At 40.0% G+C, this 26,625-nt stretch overlaps 2 protein-coding genes across 2 annotated transcripts in view; one reads left to right on the forward strand and one right to left on the reverse strand.

The window, feature by feature from the left end:
• LOC310925326 (dolichyl-diphosphooligosaccharide--protein glycosyltransferase subunit STT3B-like) overlaps window positions 1-26,411 on the reverse strand; it is a 65,335-nt gene extending 38,924 nt beyond the window's left edge. The window contains exon 1 of the mRNA XM_083887250.1: window positions 25,822-26,411. Coding sequence (XP_083743376.1) covers window positions 25,822-26,114 — 293 coding nt within the window. The 5' untranslated portion in view covers window positions 26,115-26,411. The remainder of the gene's footprint in view (window positions 1-25,821) is intronic.
• On the forward strand, window positions 14,796-15,840 carry LOC310930989 (uncharacterized protein). The gene is made up of 3 exons (XM_083894058.1): window positions 14,796-14,979; window positions 15,551-15,656; window positions 15,727-15,840. The coding sequence occupies exons 1-3, from the start codon at window positions 14,823-14,825 to the stop codon at window positions 15,821-15,823; spliced, it is 360 nt and encodes a 119-aa protein (XP_083750184.1). The 5' UTR covers window positions 14,796-14,822; the 3' UTR covers window positions 15,824-15,840.
• Window positions 26,412-26,625: the final 214 nt, after the last annotated feature.

Genomic DNA, 26,625 nt, shown 5'->3' on the forward strand with positions numbered 1-26,625 from the left:
CAAATACACTGGGTTGAACACAGAAGAGACTTTGGTTCATTCATCAACTGACACATTGTTCCAACTGGCAAAGTAAATGTGCATTTGTTGACAAGTCAAAGATGTGGGCGAACTCTAAAGCACAAATTATAATTTTAAAAACAACCATACATCCCCAATGTAAGTTGATCAAAAATAATCTTGAATATTATTTTGAAGGTCAAAATCCTACATTGCGTTGATTTAAGAACAGGTAGACACTAGTAGGGTTGAACAAGGGAAATTGTGATATGAGAGGAAATTGGTATTTTTACATAATTATTATTATATTATTATATATTGTATTATTTTCATTTGAATAAAATATTTAAAATGAGAAATCTGTGCTACGTGTACAGATCTATGATAAACAATGATGTCTGTCGAATATGATGTGTATAGGTCAGGACAATATTATGTAAAATTACACATTTTGGTCCATTTCAATTAATTGTTCATCCGTAGTAGACACAATTGAGTGTGAGGAGTTGGAGCTTCAATATTTGTGTTCTGTTAACTTGTTTTTGTCAATTTGGTTTGGCAGACATGTGCAGAGTGATGAATTAGAACTACAAAAACATGCCGTTAAATTCAGATTTCTACAGAGAATTAAAATGGAAATCTGGTGCCACAAAGTCATCATGGAGGACGGGATTGACATCACTGCTGCGCCTGAATGAGAGTCCGGCATCAGTTTTTAGTGCTGCTGGTCAGTCAGTGGGAAGCGCTAATAGGCCCAACACAGCATCATCTCAGTCCATTGCAGTCTGGATGATTATTTTATGAGGGAGATGCTTTGCTTATACAAGCAGCTGCTCAAGACCAGTGAGTGCCTTCAGAGCAGATCACAGGACATGACACCACACACACTCTCACCACACAAACACACTCAACTGTGCCTCTCTCTCGCTGGAGCACTCACTCATGAGTTGAACCGTTGAAACTGTGGAAAAACACCATGATGTAAAGCACTAGAATCTTCTAATGATGTAATGTATTTGCTTAAAATCTCCCAATAACCAAACACATACTGTCACTGTGCTTGAGTAGTTGAGTCTTCCACCCCAGCTGTAGAGAACTTAGAAAAGGCAGAAGGAATTGCTTCAACTACAAAAACATGACTTATTTCATTAAATGCAGGGTCACTTCAACCCCTTTTATTCAGACATCCCACTACACTACTGTAAAAGAGGACCTCTGTGTGTCGTGCCCAGCATACTGCACCCCGGTGTGTAATTTCTGACAGCATGCTGGAGTTCCAGGATCAACGATGTGACATGAAACACAACAGTTTCCACCATGCTGGCTCTCGCTTTTATTCAGAAAATCCATCCGGCTCCAAGACTTCATCTGCTACCAATGTGCTGTCAGGCTTGTACCTTTTACACAGAACAATAAATAATGTTGTGAAGGCTGAACAATTCTTTTCGAAACAACAATTGCGGTTTTAAACAATGCAATATGCAAATCGCAAAGGCTGGCTGCATTTAATTCTTCCATTTTTTTATTTCTCTATGGTCTATTCTGTGCAAATTAAGAAAATGTCATTTATAAATGTTCAAAACAATGCATGTCTCTAAAAGTTGTCTGATTTTGCAGCTTCTTAAAGCTGAATATTATCTGGTTTCTTTGCTCCATATAACAAAGAAAACACTAAAACATAATGTCCAATGATATTTTACAGATTAATCGATTATGAAAATAATGGTTAGTTGCAGCCTAACTTGCAAATTTGTATGGTAGAGCATGGTAGTTACTATTTTGGTACATTTTGTTTCAATTCTATAGCTGTATACACTAATCCAAGGCTTGAATGAAAATGTTTAATCAAACTGCAACAAATCAAACATTTCATATTTTACCCAAATCTTTCACCCCGATTGTTTTAGGCCGGATAATAGTGACTTTAAAAGAAAAGAAACCATGAGTTGTGAACCAGTTTTTGATGCAGAACCCTAAACACAAGCTGAAAACTCAAAACGGTACAACTTCCTCCCAGTTCCAGTCCAATAAACTGTAAATTCTAAGCTTTTTTCCCCATTTTTTTAATGAGAGATGGTTCTCTCGGCACGTCCTAAGGCTGCGAGCAGATCTCAACAAATCCAGCTCGGTTGACATCAAGACCGACTATAACCTGGGAAACCAGCTGCCAGTGGCATTGTCGTTATCACTACCATCTGACATCGAATGCCTCAAAGAAGCAGCCACCGCCACTGCGGTAGAGAGAGTAGTGTGATGTATGTGTTCAATAATTTAGAATGGCCCTCCAAGGATGTTATAAAAATCTAAATGGCCCCAGATAGGAAAAGAGTTTCCCACCAATGGTCTAAAATGACCAACCATAAGCCACCATATAGAGCTAAAGTCAGTATATAAAAGCCATTTGTCAAACAGTATTTCATAAAAAAAAAAATAAAAAAAAATACGGACGCTAGATTATCCCTAATGCTGTGGCACCACAGGATTGCAGCAAAACAGCTCTGCAAGCAGGAGAGACACTACTTTTACCACTGTTCACCACTGCTGCACGTTATGGGTGTGACCACCGTTTACTGCTTTATCCTCTGCATGAGGGCCACGGGTCACTGGAGCCAATCCCAGCTGACACGGGGCAAAAGGGCAGGGTAAACCCGGGACAACCATTTACTCTCACATTCACAGTTCAGGGCAATTTAGAGCAACGACAAAAATCGATGACAAAATTTGGATTTGCAGCTCCCTCTGCTGCACAACTTGGTAATTACCTCAACCAGTCTGGTGGGTTTCGAGGCTGTATATTTCAAAGCCTATAGCTTATGCGCCTAGTCAATTAATTTCAGATTAATTTTCAAAAAAATCACTATTACTATTTAAATAATCGCTAGCTGCAGCCCTACTGCAAGTTGCTTTAGAGTTAGCATAGCCTAATATAAAAAAAAATACTTTCCTATGTTGTCTGGATCTGACCTTTGTGCCACTATCTTGAAATCTGCACAGCAGCACAAAACATGTCATTTTTAACTCACTTAAAAAATAGCGCTTCCTTAACATTTACCCACTGCACTCTTTCAATATGTGCCCTGCAAACAGTCACACAGGAGTGTATCCTTAATGAGACCTTAATTAAAATGTTGCACGTTACTCCAGTCAGTAAAAATAAGCTAACACTGGAAGAAAATGTGAATTTTTTTAATTTAAGAATTGATTATTTCGAGTCAAATTCTTAGGTCTATCTAATCGTTCTTATGGAATCATTTCTCCTGAGCCTGCTCCTTATAATTACCAGACATCTCATCATAATGATGCGAGGAGGCAGTAATTATTCCAGTTGAGACTGACATAGTGTGCATTAATCCATTCAACACGCTGTTACCACCTCTTGTCGTACACAGAAGCCTCATTTTTAAAGTTCTCTGTTCCGTCTGTGTTTCGGCACCAAGGCATAAAGCCAACTCCTCTCTGTTTTGCTCAGGGTGACAGTCGTCCTCAGGGTTCACCGGCTATTTTCTCGTTTCATTTATGTGTCAAAACAGGGTCTATGTGCAGAATAAAATCTCAAGCTGATGATGGGTAATATATTTTTTACTGCAGCTGACAGAGGAGACAAAATGACCAGCCTCTGAAAGTTGACCTCGTAAGCGGTCGGTGGTTTGAATACACAGGTGATGATGGAGGAAAAGACTGTGCATGACAGGAAAAGACAGACATAAGCCAATGACTCGATGTAAAGATGGACTCTGTGTGCAAAAATGAAGCCAAATGATATTGAATACAGGGGATTAATAGACAACAACTTTGATTTTCTACAAAACATGTATTTGGCAGTCTAGTTTTTTTGATAACTTAGGGATAAGATAGAGAAATATGGTCTCTCTCTCTCTGGAGAGCGTGATTATTCATTCACTAGTAACTCAGCCAATAGTTTTGTTCTTCTCAAGCCTTCATTAAATATATAAAGCTTTAAAAAAAGACAACAACAACAACTGTGTGAATACAGTATTAAACACATTAAGCTCTGTTGTTCCCTTTGTTCAAAGACAATGGAAATAAATACATCCGATTACTTAAATGTCACAAAGCTGAAACGTGTACAAAGAAAGATTTGAATGCATCAACATGAATGGATTATTTTTCCACAACAGAATTGCAGCCCTCTGAACCAAAACAAAAGATACAGAGAGATTCAGATCCCTACTGTAGCATTTGTCAGCTTATCCTCTGAGAACAAACATCTTACGGATCATTAAAGCTCATTTCAAGGCAACTTTGTGTCAAAGTCGCTCTTCTTCTGTCGTCAACAGCAACAAATTTCACTCTTTTTTTCAAATAAACTGGTACCGTGTCCTTTATGATCTGTAAACTCTAATACACATCCATGCTGTGTCTGTCAGATTTACGGCTCTGGTGATACAGGCTTTGAACTGTCTGGAGTGTTTCCTCCCATATATCATATTTTCCGCAGAGTTACGAGTTAATTTCCTTTCATATCACAGCAGCCTTGGCCTGAGGACTGCTGTTTTTTACGTGTTCCTCAGGCCCCCCACTGTGTTGTTCACTCCTCTGCATCATAGCGGACAAGTACTCAAAAGTTTGAGCTCACTTTGGTGAATTTAGTAAAAAAAAAAGGCAGCATATTTTATCTTTTAAGTGTAAAAAGGTTGATGCAAGTGTTCCGAAATCGCTGAGAGAAGAACACCAGGTCCAATGTGATCATGCAGTGGTTTCACACTCAAACTACCATCGGCTGATAATTATAAGCCCATTTTATAATTATAAGGGCATTTTAACGACCACCATGTCAGTCAGCCATTGTTGAGCCCATTTTCTTCTTATATGGCTCTTCTGATACACGGAAATATTTTTGGCTGCTCAATATAAATAATGTCCCTTTTATTTTCAATGGAACTATAACGCAATGCTTAAATGGCTCATAAAAAAGGAAATAGATGAAGATTGTTTGGAAAAAATCTCAGTCGGGATGAGAAGATGTCAGTGAAAGACAAGGTCACTATTGGACAACATAATGGATGTTAACAAATAACCCAGCTGAACTTAAACAAATAGTTGGCCATTTGGTCAACAGCCAGCATTTGTGGCAAGTAGAATGAGGGGGTCACAGACCGGCAAGCCCTTCAATGTTTATAGTGAAATTCTGAACACTAGAACCAACTGGAGCAGAGGAACGCCTGGCCCACGATAGAGGATAATTGGTCAGATATCAGTCCCGATCTGGATCTTCCGACAATCGTTGAGGCTGGTTTGAACAGGTTCTCTGGCTAAATAATCCTGTGTGACGGCTGGGTTAATGGGCGTGATTTTAATGCCTATCGGACGATTTCATATCATGAATATTACACGTCTGATATTGAGACTGAACATTGATTGGGGCGTGAGCAGAACCCCACAATAAAACAGATTTTGCCATCTTCTCAGCCATGATTTCAACCACGTTTTTTGTTTTTTTTTGTGCCGACAGTCTGCCTCCATGTCTGGGTTTGTATTCTGAAGTCACGTTAAATCACGTGAGATTTCTGTGAGATCCCAAATCGGTTGAATTTCCTCCCTGAAATCATTTGATTAAACGCCGAATGTGCGATCGTCTAGTGCTTTCTCAGGATTAAAGGTGCCATATGTAAGAATGTGGCCAAAAACTGTTACTACATTAAAATTAAAAATACCGATCTTTTAGGTTTCTTTTTTTTGACGTATTGGTAGACGGCGGTAGGTGGCGCCACATGCCAAAACATGATTTCAAAACATAAACATGATTTGTAGTCTGCAAAATATATTTTTTTATGCAAATATTTTGGCTGTACTGTTGCTGTTGGTGAGTTCAGTATGTTATATGAACATTATTCCTGAGTCTCTGTGACATATTAGAAGGATTTTATGGCTAGTTGCTTTAGATTTATTACATAATGCACCTTTAAATCGTCGAAAATCAGTCACAAAGTCTGTGTCTGTGGTCTCCCACGTTTTTTTTTAAATCATGTCAGATTTGAAAATCCTCTAGAGTGGGGCAGACTTGAGATGCACAAAACCCTGAGAGGTTCACAAAAAAATAAATGGGATTTTGATTGGTTTGATTCAATGCACCAAAAAAATTGCATTACCCTGCAGCTGCATGAGGCCGTGACACAGATCTTTGGAGTTGTTTGAGGACATCTCTAATAAATATGATAATGAGCAAATGTCGATGATCGGTTCCATTTCAACAAGTAAAGACAGAGCGGGGACTCCCTTTAGAGGCGCAGAGAAACCGTGCAGCGCCTGTTAACATGTCAAATGAATCGTGATAAATCCTTAATACTTGTTCAAACACTGACAATCACATTGGACGTCCAACAGATGAAAAATTGACTGAAATGGATACAGATTACTCTCTTCAATGAAATGGGAAAATGTGCAAGCACAGCACATTCTATTTTTCTGATGCGGTGGGATATAGTGAGCTAAATCAACGCAGCGCAGTCCCTGCCTGCTTGCACAAAGCTGGCTCTGAGCAATTCAGCGTCTTCACTGATCCAACACAAGACAGATGAATGATGATGAATGGCTCTGGTGCCAATGTATTATTAAGAATATGTGAGAAAGAAACTGTGGGCTTGAGGGACAAAATAAGACAGATGCCTGGAGGAAAAGGCAGTGCTTCTCACAATCATCTAAATAATGTACTTTAAAAAAAATCAATCTTAACTGTATCGTTTCACCACATGGACGAGCTATAGGGAAAAGTGTCCAACAAATAAGAAACCTGACAAAAAGAAGCACAGATTCGAAAAAGGGCAGTTGCTGAGCAAACGGCAGAATACTTCCTCTGGATATTCAAACTAACCAACTCACTGCTGTGTGGGCTGTTGTTGGTGTTCTTGGCAGTCGGTATTTGCAATGCTGCATTATGGCCTTCTTCTTTTTGCCTCGTTTCCTTCTGCAAACCTATACAACCAACAATGGCCAGACCTTCGTGTGTCACCTGTCTGCCGTACACATGCTACATCCACACAAAACACATAGGGTCTACTGTGGTTGCACCTGCTGTCCACACACGACTACAGAGTTATGTTACAGATCATGTGATATGCAAGTACAAACAAAGATTACCACTGAAGGAGCTGAAACCACCTGGATAAACGTTTTCTCTTTTTTTAAAATGAGGGATAAGCCTTCTTCTTGTCCGATAGCGATAGCTCAAACTGTCATTTTAAACCTTTTAAACCATGAAGCTGTAAACAACACAGTGCACTTTCAAAGACATAATCCTCTCAAATATTCTTCTCTCATAAGGAAGAAATAAGCAGCCCACAAAATGACTATTTCTATTTTTACAGCCTGATTTTTGGATTGTATTGGATTTTAAATTCTTATCTGTCCCATTATATGCAATCCAGTGAATTTAGCCAGGTATTAATGAAGACACGGTGTGCAAAAATGAGCTCAATGTAGCTTCTATCTTACATCATCAAACATCAGGGTATATGCAGGAAAAGTTCATTTCAAAAGAGTTTTTCAAGACCTTCTCAAAATATTTAAAGAACTTATCATTTTGCAGTCAAACTCTATGGATACAATTTAAGACCTCATGAAATCGTGATTAAGAATTTTTCATATTTTTTAAGGGCCTTAATTATCCCAAAATTAATTGATCAACTTTTAATACTTTTTAAAGACCCCGCAGACACCCTGAACATCCTCATTTTAAAGTGAAATAGTTTATGTAAACTGTAAAAAAAAAAAAAAAGAGAGACATGAAAGTGTTTAGCAGACAAACTAAATCAACTACAAACACAGAAATGAAGAGAACAAAGCAATCTGAAGACTTGAATAAACCATCTAAACACAAGTATTAAAATGATCTAGTAGGAATGATGGCATTAAGTGTACATGAGTAGGTCAAGTATATCAAGCATCCAAGCTCAACATAGAATCCTGCTTCATTGTGTGATATTTATTTTTCCATCTCGTCAGTGTCTCAACAATACTATTAAAAAAAGACTGCATGAGCTAATATGTTAGCAGTACGGCGAAGCACTGACAGAATAAGTGGTTCAAAGTACACAAAAAAAGCTATTGACCAAAAAGGAAAATGGTCAAAGTGGCCATTCACTGAATGTGAAGCTTCATTTTTCATCTGAAGAACTGGCAAGAGCTCAAAAGAGCTCAACAGTCGGGCAGTCTTATTCTCGGAGACAAACGACCTGATGGATTAAACTGTGTGTCACTTTTTAAGTTTCACTGCCTTTGTTAAAGAGCAACAGTTTGGGGTTTTTCCCCCACCAATCATTCAGGGAGTGGACAGCTCATCCACCACCCACCCTCCTGAAAGAAAAGCTTTTTTATGTTTATGACATTTATGTGCGCTTTTACTTCAGTTTGATGGAGGTGACTGTAGCACTTTCACTGCCCTTTAAAAGTGCATCTTGTCTTCCATTCAATTATCGCTTCGTTGCCCCTGCTGCCATGGTTCATCCGTGGCTCACACACTCACACACACAAACAGACATAGACTGTACTGTAGAGTGAATGTAACCTGAGTCAACTGCACAACTTGCAGCGTTGTTGTGTACAATAAATGCTTTCCAAACGATGGATTAACAGCGTATTTATCTTTTTACTTCCCTTAAATTGAAGGACTCCTCCAAACACCTTAGGACATCACACTAGGGCTGAATCGATTACGTCGACTACAAAAATGTGTCGCTTAAGTTTCACCCCTGAGCTGCTGTATCATCACGTAACACAGAAGTTCACAAATAATGTTGATACCTCGTAGATATGATGTAATACATAAATAATATGTTTGTGTCGTACGGCGGTCAGTCAGAAAATCATGGAAGAAGTTTGCTTAGCGAACGATAGTTCACTTACGTGGATGCGTTCTTTGCAGCAGCAATCGGTGAATTACCGGCGAAGCTGTTTTGACATACTTAATTATTAATAGTTGCAGCCCTAGACATCACCACAAGTGTGAGGTGGTCATATTTTGGGAATTAAGTTAATAATTCAAAATTCATAAGCACAGTTGGAAATGCCAGCAAATTTCATGTAGTATCGTTTTAAAATAGTCCACAGGCTGGTTTCTAGTCAGACTTATCAACAGTTAATTAAAAAAATGTGAAGATAATTCACTGTAAAATGAAATATTTTTGGGTAGAGTGCCCGCCGGCCTGAAAATGAATATCATTCATTGTGTCATTCCAATCGAACCTGCACAGCTGCGGCCCGACAACGAACAAAATAAACAATCAGTCAAAGCAAACGAAAGATTAATAAAATATGCGAGGAGTTAATGATGAATCACTCTTTGTGCAGCGACAAAACAGACAAAGACAAAAGTCCTCGACGAAGAGAGTGATGAGCTGAAAATAAAATATAACTGAATTTATCCAACCACAGCGTCTCTGTAAATTTAGACTCCAATTTCAAAGTTAAACACACATTAATCGGAGTACAGATGACAAAAAAAAATAAATACAAAAGACCGTAAACATAGCACAGAACTATATAATCATTTGTGTGATTTTCAGCAGGTGCATGCACATAGAAACCAGCAGACAGCGACTACTCGTATTTCTTCTACAGCCTACAACAGTCACACATCTCACATTTGACTGAAGGAAAGTTTGTGAGCAGAATAAGAGGAAATTCTCTTAAAATGTTGCCGAGTTAAACTACACGGTTTATCTTCCCAATAGCAGACATCAAAGAATAATAATGAGACACACTGGGAGGTCACGAGGCGTTACTTTGATATTTGACACAAAGCTGCACTGTTGCTGTGCTGTTGTGTTATTTTCCGACTACGGATGTGAATGAGCCCCAAGATATATTCTGGTACAGTCAAATGGTAACAGTACCCTGTCCATTTAAAAAAAAAAAAAAGACACATACATATATACATACATATGAAAAACAATTGCACAGTTATTTCATCACCTCTTCAGTACGGGCTCTACTTTACGACAAAGAATTCTACTGATAATCGTCTGATATCGAGCACAGAAGCGCCAGAGCAGATCACAGTGCTACTACAAACACACATGCACACTTCAAAGTGGCACTAGGCTTCACTGCACACACTTCACAGCCTGTGTTGTGTGTATGTGTGTGTGCATGTGTGTGTGCATGTATAGTAGCCATGGTGATAAGTCCAGATCAAACAGCAGAAGTTTTGAAAAGAGTTCACAGCACACAGACACACATAAGCGAAGTGCACCGGACTGTCTGCATCCCCCACCTTTAATTAGTGGCGATATTAACGGGGTGGGGAAAACTCAGCTCTAATGTATTTCCAATACACTGAATGTGATTTTAATGGCACCAACTATAAGCCACAACAAGCTCACAGAAGCCACGTGACAAATCTTACCCGGGTGAATACAAAGCTAAAGCACTTTCCGTCATCGTCCCCCTGATAAAAACACACAGAGTTACCTGATGGTCTGTATTAATTGGTCAGAATAATAAGATCTGAACAAAAGATGCAAGAGTGGACAAACATGAGGTGCTTTTTGCTGCCCTGCTGCTGAGATGAGCGCCACTGTCTCCAGAGAACAATGTTATCTCAGCAGGCACTTAGGCTGGTGTCTGGACTGTTATACGATATACAATAAAAAATTACATTTGTGAGATGGAAATTTGGTCGCCGAGTTGAGGATTAAGGATGGCAATGTTCTGGGGGTCTAAATTAGATCTAGAGTATGTACAGTATATGGGGAAATAAACTGAGGCTCGTGCCGAGCAGTAGGGTAAATTTTTTCGGTATTTTTTTTTAGAAATTTCTTACCGAAATCGCAATACCGCGTTTCTGCAACTTTAACCTCGCAGGAGGTGCAATATCTCTTAAAGCTGTATGTCAAATTACCATTTTAGATTAAATATTGTCCAGATAGACTGAAGAAAACATCGTCGTTCCTCATGGATCTGCACAAATATCACACAGCAAATCATTTTAAATATGTGATTCAGATGAAAATTATGTAAATTATGTAAATATTACCATTCCCTCTCTTATTGCAATTGCAATTGCAATTAGGTATTTGTGCAAATTCGTATTAATAATATGAATATTTTTTTATACTGCAAAACGGAACGTGACATAGCAAACCACTGTTCAAGGGGGGACCCTTTTCATTGCTGCACCACACATGCTAAGGCAAACCGTTGAAAGTTTGAAAAATACCATAAATACGATTTTAAATTACTGATCAGATATTAAGTATGAAAAAAAATACTGCAAAACGATTTAGCTTTACGTGACTTGAAAAAGTCTTTAGCTGAGATTATTTTGTGAAACACTCGTCGTGTGATCACTCAGTCTGAACTTGTACTTTTGTCAAACTCTTTGTATATTAATTAATTCAGAGGACAAAAAGGAACAAACAATAATTGCATTTCAGACCAGAGGAGAAAAACTGTTGCTCCATCTTGAGATGGATAAATCAATACTTATGTTCATGCACTAATAATAGGGAGTCATTTCAGGTTCTTAAATGTGAATCTCTCTGGTTTCTATGTCCTTACGGTACTTCTTTGGTTCTTGGACAAAGCAATAATATTCAAGTTGTCATATTGAGGTTTGGGAAATATTGATTTTACAGAGAGAATGATAAACAGATCGACTTGAGGGCTGAAAAAGATCAATAGTTCTTGGCTTCTCCTTGGCCGTGGCGGCAGAGTTTGCATGATGCAAAGGCAGGTGGTCATGCTAATCGACTTCCTGAAGATACAGGTGTCGGCTACATTTTATAGTTGCAAATAGTGCAGGTTTCATTACAAGAGCTGTTGGAGATAACAACAGGATGTTCCAAATGCGTTTCAAATATGACAGGTGACGCATGCAAATGTTCTTTTCTTTTTTGTAGTATGGAACAAAACTAAAAACCCGCTATGGAAAAAAACAGTCCCAAATAAAAAAGGCACCACTTGAGGCCTCTAATTTCCTAACACAGTACAGGTGTTTTTCAAATTGAGTAAGAGAGTTAAATTGGGGTAATCAGGGTGTTTGGTGTATTTTGGTGTTGTCAATGTTTCTCAGTAAACGATGTGTGTTAAAGGGTGGAATTTCTGTTCAACGGTTTGCAAAACTGTGATATAGACTGATATTTGACAGAGGCCAATGGAACTGTGCACATGGTGTTGATACAGGAGCCTCAGCTTTCCACCCTTGTGTACATGGTTTTTTTTATTTATTATAAAATCACTAAGCACCTCTGGAATAAATACACACTAAAACATATTCAACATCTGTGTTTCAGCAAGACAGTGGTGTAAAAACAAGGTATTCTACATTTTGGTGCCAACGTTTTTCAGTTCAACTGCACTGAAATAACCGCGTGGAGATGTCGCTGGAAATATTTTGTGGAACCTTTACAGGCAGCGAGTGCCTCAGGTCTTTGACACACGCACGCACACATCTGCAGCTGCTACTTCATATCTTTTCTAGCGATGCTTACCCAGAGCGTCACAGCAGCGTCCTTCAGCTCCTGCGTGTTGCTTAGTCTGGCCTTGAGCAAGTGGAGATCAGAGATCTGACTTGGCCAAAATAAAATAAATTTAAAAAATCACCCCGAAAGGCCCTTTGATTTTCGAGGTCGGCTTTGCTGTGAAATATTATTCAATAGGTTTTGACGTGTTTTGGCTGAACGTCGGGATATACGTTGCTCCAGTAAAGCCTCTGCATTGATCACATTGCCTCTGTTGACATCAAAATTGTCGATGAATGTCAGAGTGAAATGTATGGCAAGTAAAACTGGCAATAGTGGTTTGAAAGATGAGGTTGTTTCTGTTGGGTCATGAGCCGTTTCCTCTTCCTATTAAATATTGACACTACATACAATGTGCAGGATGGAGGATGAACAAAGACGATCAGGGTCCAAAACAGAGATAGCTCAATACTACTTTTTTCATGTTTTCTACCAATACTAGAATCTTTGTCAATATATCGGGAGTGCTTGGGACGATAACCGATACTCTGTCCTTCCTTTTGCTCAACTGCAGGAGTCATTTAGTCTCTTCTGTAGTGAAATGAACATACAAGTCTCATGTCGCAGCAGATGTGGATGTAAAATATCTTCATTTTACAAAATAATAGCTTTAGGGGGCAATGTATGTTGCAGTAACATATGCCGTAAAGCACAATTGTATAGAGGCATGGACCAGAAATCAGATTTTCACCCTGTTGGAAGTTGACGCACCATCAAAATAATCTTGAAGGTTAAAATCCTGCATTTTGTCGCTTTTAAATAAGACCAAACTGACATTAGTGGTAAATTTCTCTTTTTACAGCCTGTGCATGTTGTAGCAAATAGCAATAATGTGATATTTATGTTTTGTGTATAGAATCCAACTTTAACCTTTTCCTTCCATATCCAATCCAATGATCTTGACCAGTATTGGTCTGATACTGAATATTGCAGCAGCTTATCTCTGTGTATTTCCATCTGGACTAGGAACAAGGCTTCACATTTAAACTCACAAAAACTTCTGCTGACAAAAACTTTAAAACACTTTTTAAAAAAGTGAACATCAACACATTCAAGAGTAAGCTTATCTTTTACTGCAGCTTAAAGCTCACAAAGGTCTGCTGGAGCCACAGTATTCAAAGTGATGAGGCACAATGTGGAAAATATAAATACGCTGTTGATCAAGACAAATGGGACTCTGTATTTTGTTGTCCAATTTCCACACATGCTTCAGTAGGTTTTATTATTAGTGTTATTATTTATGAAGTAAAAGTGCCATGCCAAATTCAAAGAACAATTCCACGGTGATAATTTTGATGACATTATATTGAAGGGTAGAAAAATAAACACTCACAAACTGCGGCAGCTGCATTTATACTTTCAAAGCCTGTGTCTGATTAAATCTGTTTTCTTTCCTCACTGTTGTTTTATCTTCATTTGCCTCCAAGTAGGAATCATATTACTGAAGTAAAGCACCCACAGGCCCAGCCCTTTTGTCAACAACAATTCATTATGAACTGCATTAATGATTTTGTTGCAGGGGATTCTATTTTTTGATATGTGTACAATTTGTAATAAGTAGCATGTTGCAGCTGATGCTCACCTCGCCCGACTCTTCCAAGTGAGTTGGTGAATCTATGTATCCATTGACATTGAAACACAAAAGTCTGCTAGGTTTGTCCACTGTGGGCTACTGTAAGAATATATCTCAACTCCTGAAAATAAAAGGTTCATTTTGAGCGCAAGGAAAAAGAACAATTCATAAAATTCACCTAAATACAACTCACTGGACCTTTAAATGTCTCTAATGCTTAACAAAATAGAGCCTGGTACAAACTGCACAAGGTCAGCAGCATGCAGAAGGTCAGTGTGTGTGTGTGTGTGTGTGTGTGTGTGTGTGTGTGTCCGGCCTTCTTTCGCTTACCTGTTACCTAGCAGCCAGTGGATAGAGAACGCAGATTTAACAGCCTGTAAAATTACCCCTGAACTCTGAGCACACGACCGAGGAACTGACTGACATGATGGTGCACAGAGTCTTATGGCGCTTTTCCACCGGTCCGACTTTAAACGGCACTGCGCTACACGACACGGTTTAGCGAGTGTTTCCACTAGCGTAGTACCTGGAACTCGGCACTATTTTTAGTACCTGCGGTGGTGAGGTTCCATTCATGGGTGCCGGTACTATGCGCAGGTACTATGCGCTGATTGGTCAAAACTGCCGGCAACTGATTGGCCAAAAGTGTCGTCACTGGGTGTGTCATGAGCGCGACATAAAATACAGGATGCAGGAGTCTATTTCACCATTTTTCAAAAAATAGTAGCACGCAAATACTTCGACATGGCGACTCTGCATAAGAACACTCCATGGTCCAACGACGAGGTCCAGACTGTCCTGTGTTTAGTCGGAGACGACAAAATACAGAGAGCTGGACGGAGCTGCCCGTAACGAGCAGGTCTTACCGGGAGTCGATGTCCGCTCACGGCGTACACAGCAACTCCAATAACTCCGCACACGCCAACGGTAAGTTTTTTATTCTCAGCCTGAGAGCAACGTTTAACTACTGCTGAGAATAAACTCGCTTAAACAAGACATTATAAAAGTAACATCATGTGTGTCGGTAATCTCTGTCCGTCTGTTTACACGAGACAACGTAGTTGGCTAGCTAGTTAGCAATGTCGCTATTAGGTGCTCAACCTACAACAAAACATTACGTAAACCTGTAAAAGAAACCAGATTTGTACAAGTCATGAATTACACTTACTACCGTGTAACGTTTTGTTTTTACGTGTTAAAACAGACTTGACCAGAATATACAGTATGGGTTCTATATTTACATTATAGACAGAGAATGAGCATCGGATATTATATGTCTATATTACACTTTTGCAAAAAGACAGTATATTGCACATGGGATGAGGAGCGTGGTTATATGTTGTCTACTGAGAGCTAACAGCTGCAGGGAGGAATAAAGGATAATAATAATGATAAAGCTCCTTCATTTAGGGTGTTTCAGTCTGTGGCTGAATATATATATATATATATATTGTTATGCATGTAATTACAGCGTATGTATACACTTCTTTTGTTCAAGAATCCCATTCCATATGTGAGGAGTGTTCATCCACCCCAGCAGAGCCATCAGCTGCTTCGTTATCGGGGGCACCAACTTCGCCACAGACCACAGCTCTGTGCAACTGGTAAGAAATAATAAACATGATTTACAGCATTTGTGTATTTCCTTAATAACCCCTTTCTTCTTCTCTATAGTGTTATGGAGGGAAGAGAAAAAGAAGCTCACGGCTGTCCTAGCAGAGCTTCAGGTGGAAGATGTTCAGTAGCAGGAGTGGAACCGGACACAACGTGACCGCCACACCACGGGAGTGCTGCGTTCAACCACGCATTCCTTTGAGTGATTGGGCAGCTTGTCAAGGCAATAGGTGGCAGGAGCATGTGACCTATTTCCTCCCTCCTGTCCTAGGACTCCACCACCTATGTACAGTTTATTTGATTTGCTGTGCACTTTAACTTTGGTTTGCTGTGTTTTTTTGTTTGAATAAACAACAATGTGACTTATGTGATTACGTCATGCGTATTTCTTTTCTTTTTCTTTAATTGTGGCAGCCTTTACAAACACAACGTATACAGACAAAAGGAGACATCTCTGCAGAAAGTACAAACTTTTATTTGTAATTCAGTGAAAAACAGTACAATAATAAAGCATTTTACAAATTCACAACAAGTGACACATCAGGCCCTCACCTACATCTCTGCCCTCCTCTACACCCTGTGCCACTGCCACCACAGGTTTAACCACTGTAGCTGCTGTGTGTGCATCTCATTCAGTGTCATAGGTCTCACCATGATTTTCACACAGGTTATGCAGAGCACAGCAGGTCACCACCATGGATTTCACCAGCTGGACATCACAGTCATTCCTTTTCAGGAGTGACAGAACCATCTGAAACACACAGGCAGCATGCTTACGTTAATACCAGAATACCAAAAATAGAGATTGCTTTCGGTCATTACTACACTGTACACTTGTACAGTACTATGTAGAAGTCTGAGGCCACCATTAGATTGTTGCTATAATGACAATAGAGGAATCATTATTTGTATTTCACTTTACTGGAACACAATCAGAATATATGTATGCAGTTTTTTGTTGTTTAAAAAAAACATCCTCTACAGGTGTCCAGTATTTAGTGTGATCTACCCTTACACTTGAACAATAACACAACTCTGTTAATACTGGAGTGGAACCTTAATTAATGTTTCTGGTTCAAGACATGCGTGAGTATTACATACTCAAAAAACAACAGCGTTTCTGCACAGTACTGTATATGAGCTAGTTATCGATAGCAACTATATTTAGCTTACCCTCACTCGTCGTCTAGTAACATCTCCTCTTCAGTTTCATGTTGTATGACTTCCCAAACTTTTCTGTACTCCTCCACAGTATTTCTTCTTGCCGCCTGTAGCTTTTTCTGGCGATCTTCTCTTCTGTGTGTGAACAAATGCCACAGACCGAGCAACAGAACGAGTCCACGTCCGTCATTGTTTATGTGCGTGTGTGTCTCGCATATAGGACGTCATAGCAGTTTCGCGCAGCCGGGTTGCAGCAGTGTTGTGATAACCACGCCCACGTTGAGAAGGTACGTTCTCTGTAGTGGAAACACAACTAAACCGTGCCGTTTCGTGCCGTGTCGCTCAGTGCCGTGTAGCCTAGAGCTAGTGGAAAAGCGCCATTAATGTCCATGGAAGAACACTCTGCACTTCCATTCTATTAGCTGGGAGTGAATCAGATGAGTAATATTTGAGAGGAATGCAGGGTAGCAGCAATGACCGGCATGTCTTCAAACTTCCACACGGCATTGCTTTGTATGAACCGAGTAGGGGTGGAAAGTAATGAATTACATTTACTCGCTTTACTGTAATTGAGTAGGTTTTTTTGTGTAATTGTACATTTAATTTTACTTAACTATGTTTTTTTGGAAGTACTGTATTTCGCTACATTTTGAATAACATCGGTTACCGAATAAATAAATGAAAGAATTCACTGGAAACTTTGGCAGAGAACAATGTTTAATGCATGATGCGTTTCCATGGCGACTGACCGGAAAATACGCGTGCATCCAACATGTTTACACGTCTCCGGATTGTTAAAATGTCAGTCTAAGTAATGCTAAACTTTAAAAACAGAGGCACACATACGCAGTACACGGGTAAGCTGGTTATTGACCACTTATTTTAACTTATGCTAACTTATTTTGTTAGCACTTTAATTCGTTAAAAAACAGATAATGTGAGATTTTGAGAAGCCCAGCCTTGTTTTTTTTTTTTTTTGAAGTAACTAAGTAACTTTTACATTTTAAACAAGGTACATTTTTAGACCCTTTTACTTGTACTTGAGTAAAATTTGATCAAAATAGTGGTACCGTTGGTGGTAACAGAGTAGAATCTTTCAGTACTCTTTCCACCTCTGGAACTGAGCCACCAACGGCAAAAGACTAGACTGCAAATCAAAACGTGGACGGTCACAGTGCAGCAATAAAGAGAAGGCTAAAATGTTTAATCCCAGATATTAATATACAGACCCATGAATCAGATATTGATTCAGATCATATGTTAATGATGGGAAAATGCATGTATAATGGTCACCATATACCCCACCATTAGGGATGATGATGATGGCTCCCATGTTGGAGCCGTTCCAGACTTAGCAGAGATTTGTTAAGCTCAGCTGTCAACAAATCTGTTATCAAAGTCATTATCATTCTGTTTGGTCTCTTTTGCCTCTTCAGGCACTACAGGCGTCAGCAAAGAAGCAAAAAAAAAAAAAACTAATGACACGGACCAAAGTTGCTTCAACAACAAATGACTACAAGCAAAAGCTTCAAGAAAAAAAACACAAAACTAAATGTGGGGATACTTAGTTATACAGTAATAGCTGTGGTGAACGTCCATTCTTAAAAATCTACTGTTCCACATGTTAGAAAGTGATCGTGTTCTAATGTCTGAGATGGAAACGAATGAGTCATATTCTGTGACTCATCAGATTCACTGACGTGGAGCAGTAGTGAGTTTGGTTTCAGGGTTAACGAATGTCATGGTTCAGTGATAAATGTGCCGTTTTGCCTACAACCTTCGAGCACAGTAGAATGTCAGTGGTTTGGGTTTGATAGTTAATTACCACAGTGTCTACAGTATAAATGTCAGTATTATGCCCGTCTGGAAATTGGTCCCTAAATCACAATTAAAAAGCAAAATGTGTCGGAAAAACTAGACTTTTAATCTAAATTAGGGCTGCAACTAATGATTACTTTAATAATCGATTCATCTGTCAATTATATTCTCTTTGAATCAATTTGTTGCTTTGTCCAAAAGATCGGTGTAACGAAAACTTTATTACTCTCTCCTTGCATGATCAAATATCGGCAAACACACCAAGATCTATCGATATGACTAATGACATTAATCCACTACTTCCTTCGATATATATTCGATATGTATCCCTAACAAACATCACAGTCTTTTCTAATTCTAATATTTTATTTGAATCCGGAAAATGACTGCGAACAGGAGGAGGATCCAGCAGCTTTCATCTAAAATCTAAAAATGACACGGGATCAGAGTTCACAGATGTCCCTGGCACACAAATATCAAATACCATGCCATCACCCACATATCTGAAGTAATTTACATGACAAACTGATCAACCTTGATATGTCAGACCAACTGACATTTCAAGGGCGCCGTCAATTGAACACGCACCTCGGCCTTGTCAGATCTGAACTGGTAGCCTTGACGCGACAGACAAAGAAAATAATGTGCAGCCTTCCCTTTATGATCTCTTTATTCTAACAATATAATTGTGCAGGCTTTCAGCTCTGGGGGGGGGGGTCAAACCAGAGTAATAAGCAAAATACCAACTCATTTTCATTCATAAACATCATCAAGAGCATCCTACGAGATAATTACATCATTTAGTCATCATCGATCATCATCTGTGTCAACATCCTTCTTACCATCCTTTGTTTTTCTCATTACAACACCATCAGACGAACCAAATTGAAAAATAACAAGCCATGGAGGGGTAAGCTTAATCATAATATCAGAACATCGTTATCTGTAGAGTCATGCCATGTCCACATCATACACTGCGGATAAGCAGTGAATCGGACAGAAGAATTACATCCTTACCGTACATCATTCGCACAATAAACACGGAAAGATAATATGTTTTGAGAACACTTGATCAATACTTCTGTGTAAAGTTGTTAAGGCAGACATCTTCAGTACCAAAGTTAGAACTTGTCCCAACAGATGCAGCCATACGATACATTTTATATATAGTGGTTGGCACTCTTTGCCTTTGCAGGAAGAAGACCTGGGTTCTCTTGGTTCTCCGGTTTCCTCCCACTGTCCAAAATCATGCAGATTTAGGGATTATGGAACTGGACACTTTAAATTGACCATAGGTGTGAGGGGGAATGGTCGTTTGTCTCTATGTGGCACTGTTATGGACTGTCCAGTGTGTTCACCATATATTAGCCGAGATTAGCACCAGTGACCCTGACGTGAAGGATAGAGCGGTAAAAGATGAATGAATAAATACAGGCTGAAGCCTGTTGTAATTGACGCCCATATGAGCTATTTAATTCTACCATACATGTTTGTTTTTGTTTTTTTCTTCAAGTAATTAACTTGATAACAGGCCTAAATTAAGCTTGGCTGTTGTCATTTAGGGGTCATTGTAGTTATGTTATCAGCCATGTCATTCTTTATAAGAATTGGCCACCAAGTGACGCTAATTGCTTAAATGTCCTCCAGCTGGGGCCTTGGACAAAACAAAGGGTGACAGGTGGATCAAATGGTCCCTCCTTGCCAGACCTTGTTGTGATGGAGGTCCAGTGCAAAGGCGAAACACCTTTAATGCATCCATCAAAGACACAACTAATTAAACTTTTTCTCTATCTCCTTTATAATGCTGTGCAGTCAATTCATGGCTAAGACAGTTCAAACTCCTAATGAACTGTCTCTGGGCGAGCAGCCTGGCGTCAGTCACTACCCAGCCTCTGCCATTATATCCACCAACACACTCTCGCATTTCTCTCGGAAAGGGACTATTAAGAAGCCACATCAAAAAGGACACATCAGCGAGAGTGCATGAGGGCGAGAGAGGATGAAAAACAAGGAGAACAAACAAAATGGCAGATGGGTGAAATGACTGTTAGCTCTCCTGCAGTCAAATGTTAAAGGTAAAATACACAATGACAGCATCCCTGCATCCCTGAGGTCGTGGGGTTGAACAGTGATGAAAGATATATCACAAAAGGTTGGTGTCCTTTATATTGTTGATTTTTAGAAACTATTATGTTCCTGGAAGAAAAAATGCCTGTCGTTTCACAAATTCAAAAATTCTGTCCGTCGAAAACGCAGATGCACGTGAGCTACTTGACATTCACCAATACGCAACATTCGTTGTGAGGACCCTCTTAGACGTAATACTCCTTACCCAAACCATCACAACTAACCCTAAAACCAGTTCTTAACCCTAAAAAAGCCCCTTTGATGTGTAACGGAACGTGAGAACCCAACAAAAATGTCCTCACTCCGTACGGTCTATATGATTTTTGGTCCTCACAAAGATACCCATACAAGAACACACAAACTTGGCGCACTGCATTGACAAAACAAAACGAAATTCAAATCTTAGCCATAAACAGAACCACTTCCTCTGGTTTTGGTCTCCATGAAAACTACTGGTCCTGATAAAGTAAAAGTACACACACACACAAACACACCAGTTGTGTCTGCTGCCTTAAACAAAATGCAATCACTATGTGTAAATTGATATTTAAATAAAATCAGTAGTAAATGTATTGCTGTGCACTTTTGAGATCCAATTTAAAAATATATAATCTAAAAATGACATATTATATTAAGTCATGTGTGAAACATGAAATATTACCTGCTGACCATACGCAACGACTGATCAAAGAAACACTGACACGGAACATTTTGTACACGCCTGCACATAATGATGTCAATGGCAAATGGGGGGGGGGGGGGTTTGCGAGAGCAATGGAGCAGTGTATGAACACATTTCCCTCTGTGTCATGCCACACTTGTCTTTCAGACAGCTACACAGAAACTGACAGACTGTAATCCACCCAGCGCGTTCAAGCTTCCTTGTTTTATGAAGTACAATGATGTAGATCTGTCAGTCTCATCTGTTTTCAGTAATGCAACACAGGATTGGACACTTTTTGTACAAAAATTAATAAATGCAACAAAAAAGATTTTTGGAGGTCATTGGAGGAAAGAAAAGGGACAGGCATTGGATGTGGTGAGGCACTGCAACAGCGTGATAAATCCAAGGTGCTTCAGTATCTGCGACTTAGCTTAGAACAAACATACTGGAGGGGAATACAAACATGAATAAAAGGAGAAATTCTGATGGTTTGGCTCAGGCTCCTTTTTACACTTCACCGTGAGCAGAATCTGTGTGAGGAAACCCAGCAGGATGTGCCACGGCACAACTGAAATATGTTGCAACTATTCACAGCACACATCTGATGGAGAGATTCAACTCTCAAATACACATCTATCTGAAAAAGTTTGTTAACAAAAAAAAAAAAAAAAAAGTAAAGACAAATTTGGAACGGTACAATGAAAATGGCCTGTAGGACCTAAGCACTGGAGAAAGTGCAAAATGGCATATCTGTGAGTAGGCTCTTCGTGAAACAGGTGCACGGCACACAGCGTTTAAATGGGTCTCCACAGAGCTCTGCTAGTGCAGCAAACCAACAATATAATAAAATAACGATAGCTAAAGAGAATCTTCTTCAACAGCAATTTCTCGAAAGTTCAATAATATGTGCACATTGCACAAACACGCAATGAGGTACAACAGTTAATTGCCGTAATGTTTCATCTCAGATGTGTGAAATTTTATTTTCTGCCCACGAAGGTTACAACGACAGAAAAGTGTTTATTCAACCGTCACTCAGAAGCAAAAATATATCTATAATAACACTGTGTATCATCCCAATAATTATGAATTATTGACTTCCATACACGACTGATCCTAGAAAAAAAATAAGCACACGTGATGTGAAAGGAAACGTCCACATGACATCATTGACATTTTCATTTTAAAAATGCTGATTCTGCTCCAGAAATACATGCCGTCCAACTGACAAGTTTGAAAACACTGCTATCTCTGTTTTAGCTTCCACATTCCAATGGTAAGAACAGGGAAGTACACAGTTATTTACGAGTTTCAATTGTCAAAAGCAAGGAAAGGTACCAAAATTCCAAAGTTCCATATCGTCTCACTATGTGGCACCCTTCCGTTCTGGGGTGCCAAGCAAAGTGGTCTGGCACCTAAAAGGTAAGAGCTTGACACACCTGGTGGGAATGGAATGAAAAGGGGGAAAAATGCAAAACACAGATTTTTCCTTTAAATACCATGCTTTATCACAGAGAGAGGATTCAAGGATTAGTTTCTCCTCACGGCAGCTTTGATGCGGGTGTGAAAAAGGGAGCTTTATCTGGATGATAGGACGTTAAACCCTTATGTCAGAGTGGGCAAAAACTAGTTTGACCCACTTCTTTGGCTGCAATATTTGGGGGAAAAAAAGCTGAACATTTTCATATTGGTGCAACAGTATGCGGACGCACCAAGAAAAAAACAGACCGGGCCAGCAAGGCTCTTGACAGAACCCGGCCGAACCTGACGTGCATTTTGTATTTTATGTTGGAGTTACCCTGACAGTCACGCAGGTGGTCAAAACCTGTCTGTGTGTGTTGGTGCGATATATTGGATGCATGTGTGTTAACTGCTCTGTCACAATAAAACAATAAAAGTTATTATTACATCCAGGAGGAAGAAACTACCAGATCCATGAACACATACACACAGATACACACTAGTCACAAACCTTACGAGTTATCACCAGCACTTATGAGAAGAATAACATTTTAGACCCAACATAAATGACCACCAGTTCTTCTCTTATTAAACTGTAACCACCAATAACTACTGACACAATCTGACCATCATGGTTTATTTCAAGCAGTGGAGAAAAAGAACAGGATCCATTGTGGGTGGCTTCAGTAGCCTCGCTGTGATGCATTCACTGTCCTGTCGTACAGTAAACTCTGGTTATAAACAGAAAGCCTAAATCAATTACTCTTCAGTTTCTACTTATTATACTACACCATTTGAACCCGGCACAAGCCTGACAATCATTTCTGCTCGGGTCAGGGTATCCATGCTCTAATAATGTGACTTCATGGCCTCAGGATCAAGACTTTACAACCAGAAATTCACAGACGTCACCGGCAACCAGGCACGTGTGTCCACTCGTATGTGCCATGTTTTATTGTCCATTTTCCTCTCAAAGGAAACATAACTTATAAAATTGACATCATCATGTGCTACTGAAAAAGTAAAACTAGCAATTGGCTCCCTTTACAGCTGGCACTGGCAAGTGTGTTTTCTGCGATCGGACTGCAATCCGATACACAGGTGTAAATACACCCTGAAACCACTTCAGGAGGTGGTTGGAGATGCATTTCGATCACGTCGGGTACTTGGTGTATGGAGGAGTCCATACAATAGCGCGATTTCACATGCGGGTCACATTGTTGATGTATCACAATAATTCTGATTGCGATATCACAGGGTATGGTCATTTTTACATAATTTCATTCAACTGTGTGATTTTTTTATTTATCTTATATTACGTTTATTTGACAGGGACAATGCACAATATATAATTGGGCCAGATTATAGCCACAAGGCTAATTTACATATGCTGTCCCTGGACAGTTGTTGATGTTATAAATCAAATTAAAAGACAACATGTAATGAGTTGGGACAATGACCCAAACACACATCACAGTGATACGGAGTAATAAAATTGAGTAATGAATAAAGAAAAGACATAGAAATAAGATACACGAATCAATGACTAGAAATGTTCATGACCCCTAAGTATTTAAAAACATCTACTACTTGGAGTTTTTGACCCTTGACAATTATGTCAGGCTGTTGCGTAGTACTTTTTAATGAAGAAAAGTACATGCAAACTGTTTTTGAGATGTTTAATGATAGACAAGAGTAATCCAGCCAGTTGTTCATTGCTCCTGTGAGTTTGTATGCCGCTTGTTGTTTTGTCTTTGGATGAACATAGAGAACAGTGTCATCGGCATACATTTGGATGTTAATGCCTGGGCATACTGAAGGAAGATCATTAATATATATACTGAACAATAGTGGGCCTAGGATTGAACCTTGAGGCACCCCTATTGAACAGATATTTTCCATGTGCCATTAATTTTAATGCAATTCTTCCTTCTCATCAAGTATGATGTTAACCACTTGATTGTGTCGAGTGAGATATTATGAGTGGACAGTTTAGAAACTAAAACATTGTGGTTTACGGTGTCAAATGCTTTCTTCAGATCTTTAGATTTGTGCAGATCTGTGAGAAACAAAGATGTTCTCTTCAGTCAGTAGAATAATGTGTATCGATCAAGACAACAATTTATCTAAATGTATATTTTGTCACACATTTGGACTTTAACAAATATTGCGATTACACCAACATTCCGATTTTTCGGCCTTAGCCAGATGTAAAGGGAGACAGTGAGACGATTAACTCCTACTAAGTGAGAATAGGCAATTTTTCACATAGGCTTCCATTCAAACTTGTTTTTCAGCCGTGTCGCCCCCTGGTGGATTTGGAACATATTAATATTTCCCGATGAGAGTCACGGTAAGGTCTAAACCGGGTTTAACCCGTGTCAGATGAAGATGTCGCCATTGTCCTCTGCTTACTCTGCCGTGACATCCCACAGAAACATTCCCCTCCTCCCGCTCCACCGGCTGAGCAATGTACAACTTTGCCTTTACCCACAAAGGATTGGCTACGCAGGCGTCACGTGGTGCGGAAAATGTCAACCTAAATATAAGCAGAGTGTTTAGCTATCAGCTACCACAATGGCCAAAGATAAACACACACACACACAGACGTGTATGGAGAGGAACTACAGACGCATGAGCTGACATTAATAAGACTGACCGGTGGCTCCGGTGTAATTTTTACACAGCAAAGTAAACAGTAGTTGTGTAACCACTGCTTTCCCCCACTTCGCGTGGACAAAAGCAACCAAGCAAAGACATTATTTCATGAGAGTCACGGTGCGTGGAGACGACGCGTTGTTCACTTGACATGGTTCAAATTAGAACTTCCACACAAAAAAAGCAGCTGACTCTGCGTTTAGTGCGTGCGCATGAACGTGTGTGCGTACGTGTAAAAAAGAAGAAAGAAAAAAAGAAAAACTCACCAGGGGTCAAACTCGTGAATGATGCTCTCGAAGCGAATGACAGCGAAGAGCCTGGAACTGAAGCCGGCCAGCCAGGCCAGGAACAGTATGGTGAAAGAGAGCAGGGACTGCCAGCCTGCCGGCTGCGACAGGCCGCCGGACAAACCACCACCTCCTCCTCCTCCTCCTGCCCCGGCGTTGCTGCTCCCTCTTTCCACGAACGCCGCGCTGCTGCGTCCATTCCCGGAGTACGAGGAGCCGGAGTTCAGCGAGGATTTGTGTTTGCTTTCGGCAGCCGGGTGATGCTCCGCCATATTCTACGTCAGTCCCGTCGTGGCAGGCGATCGAAACAAGCTATCTAGTATCGCACAGGAAAGACGCCCGCCTTCTCTCTCGCTCTCTCTTCTTCCTTTTCTCTGCCACGCTCCACTTCCGAAACCACTTGCTACACCTTCTCTACGCGGCCCGCATCCCCAGAAGCACCGGTTGGGATTGCACACCACTGGACCTTACTTCCCACCGACAGCAGAAGCAGCAGAATACACCCGGGGAGTGAGGCAGCAGCGGCGGCTTTGCAGCATACTGGAAGTGACACATGCGTTTCGAGCAGTTCCTTCTTCCTTGGAGCTGGATGAAGTGGGCGGGATCGTCGCGCGGATCAGGAAGAGCCGTCAGCCTCTCAGAGTGAGACAGGTAGAGACAAGACGGACAGATCCCAGGGAGAGCAGCCAATCCTGGAGCAGAGCGCGTCTGATTGACAGGCACGGCGACCAATGACAGAAGAGCAACCTGACCACTGGAGGTTCTTCAGCGCGGGAGAGCAGT

The sequence above is a fragment of the Microchirus variegatus genome (genome assembly GCF_963457635.1).
Source record: "Microchirus variegatus genome assembly, chromosome: 1".
NCBI lineage: Eukaryota > Metazoa > Chordata > Actinopteri > Pleuronectiformes > Soleidae > Microchirus > Microchirus variegatus.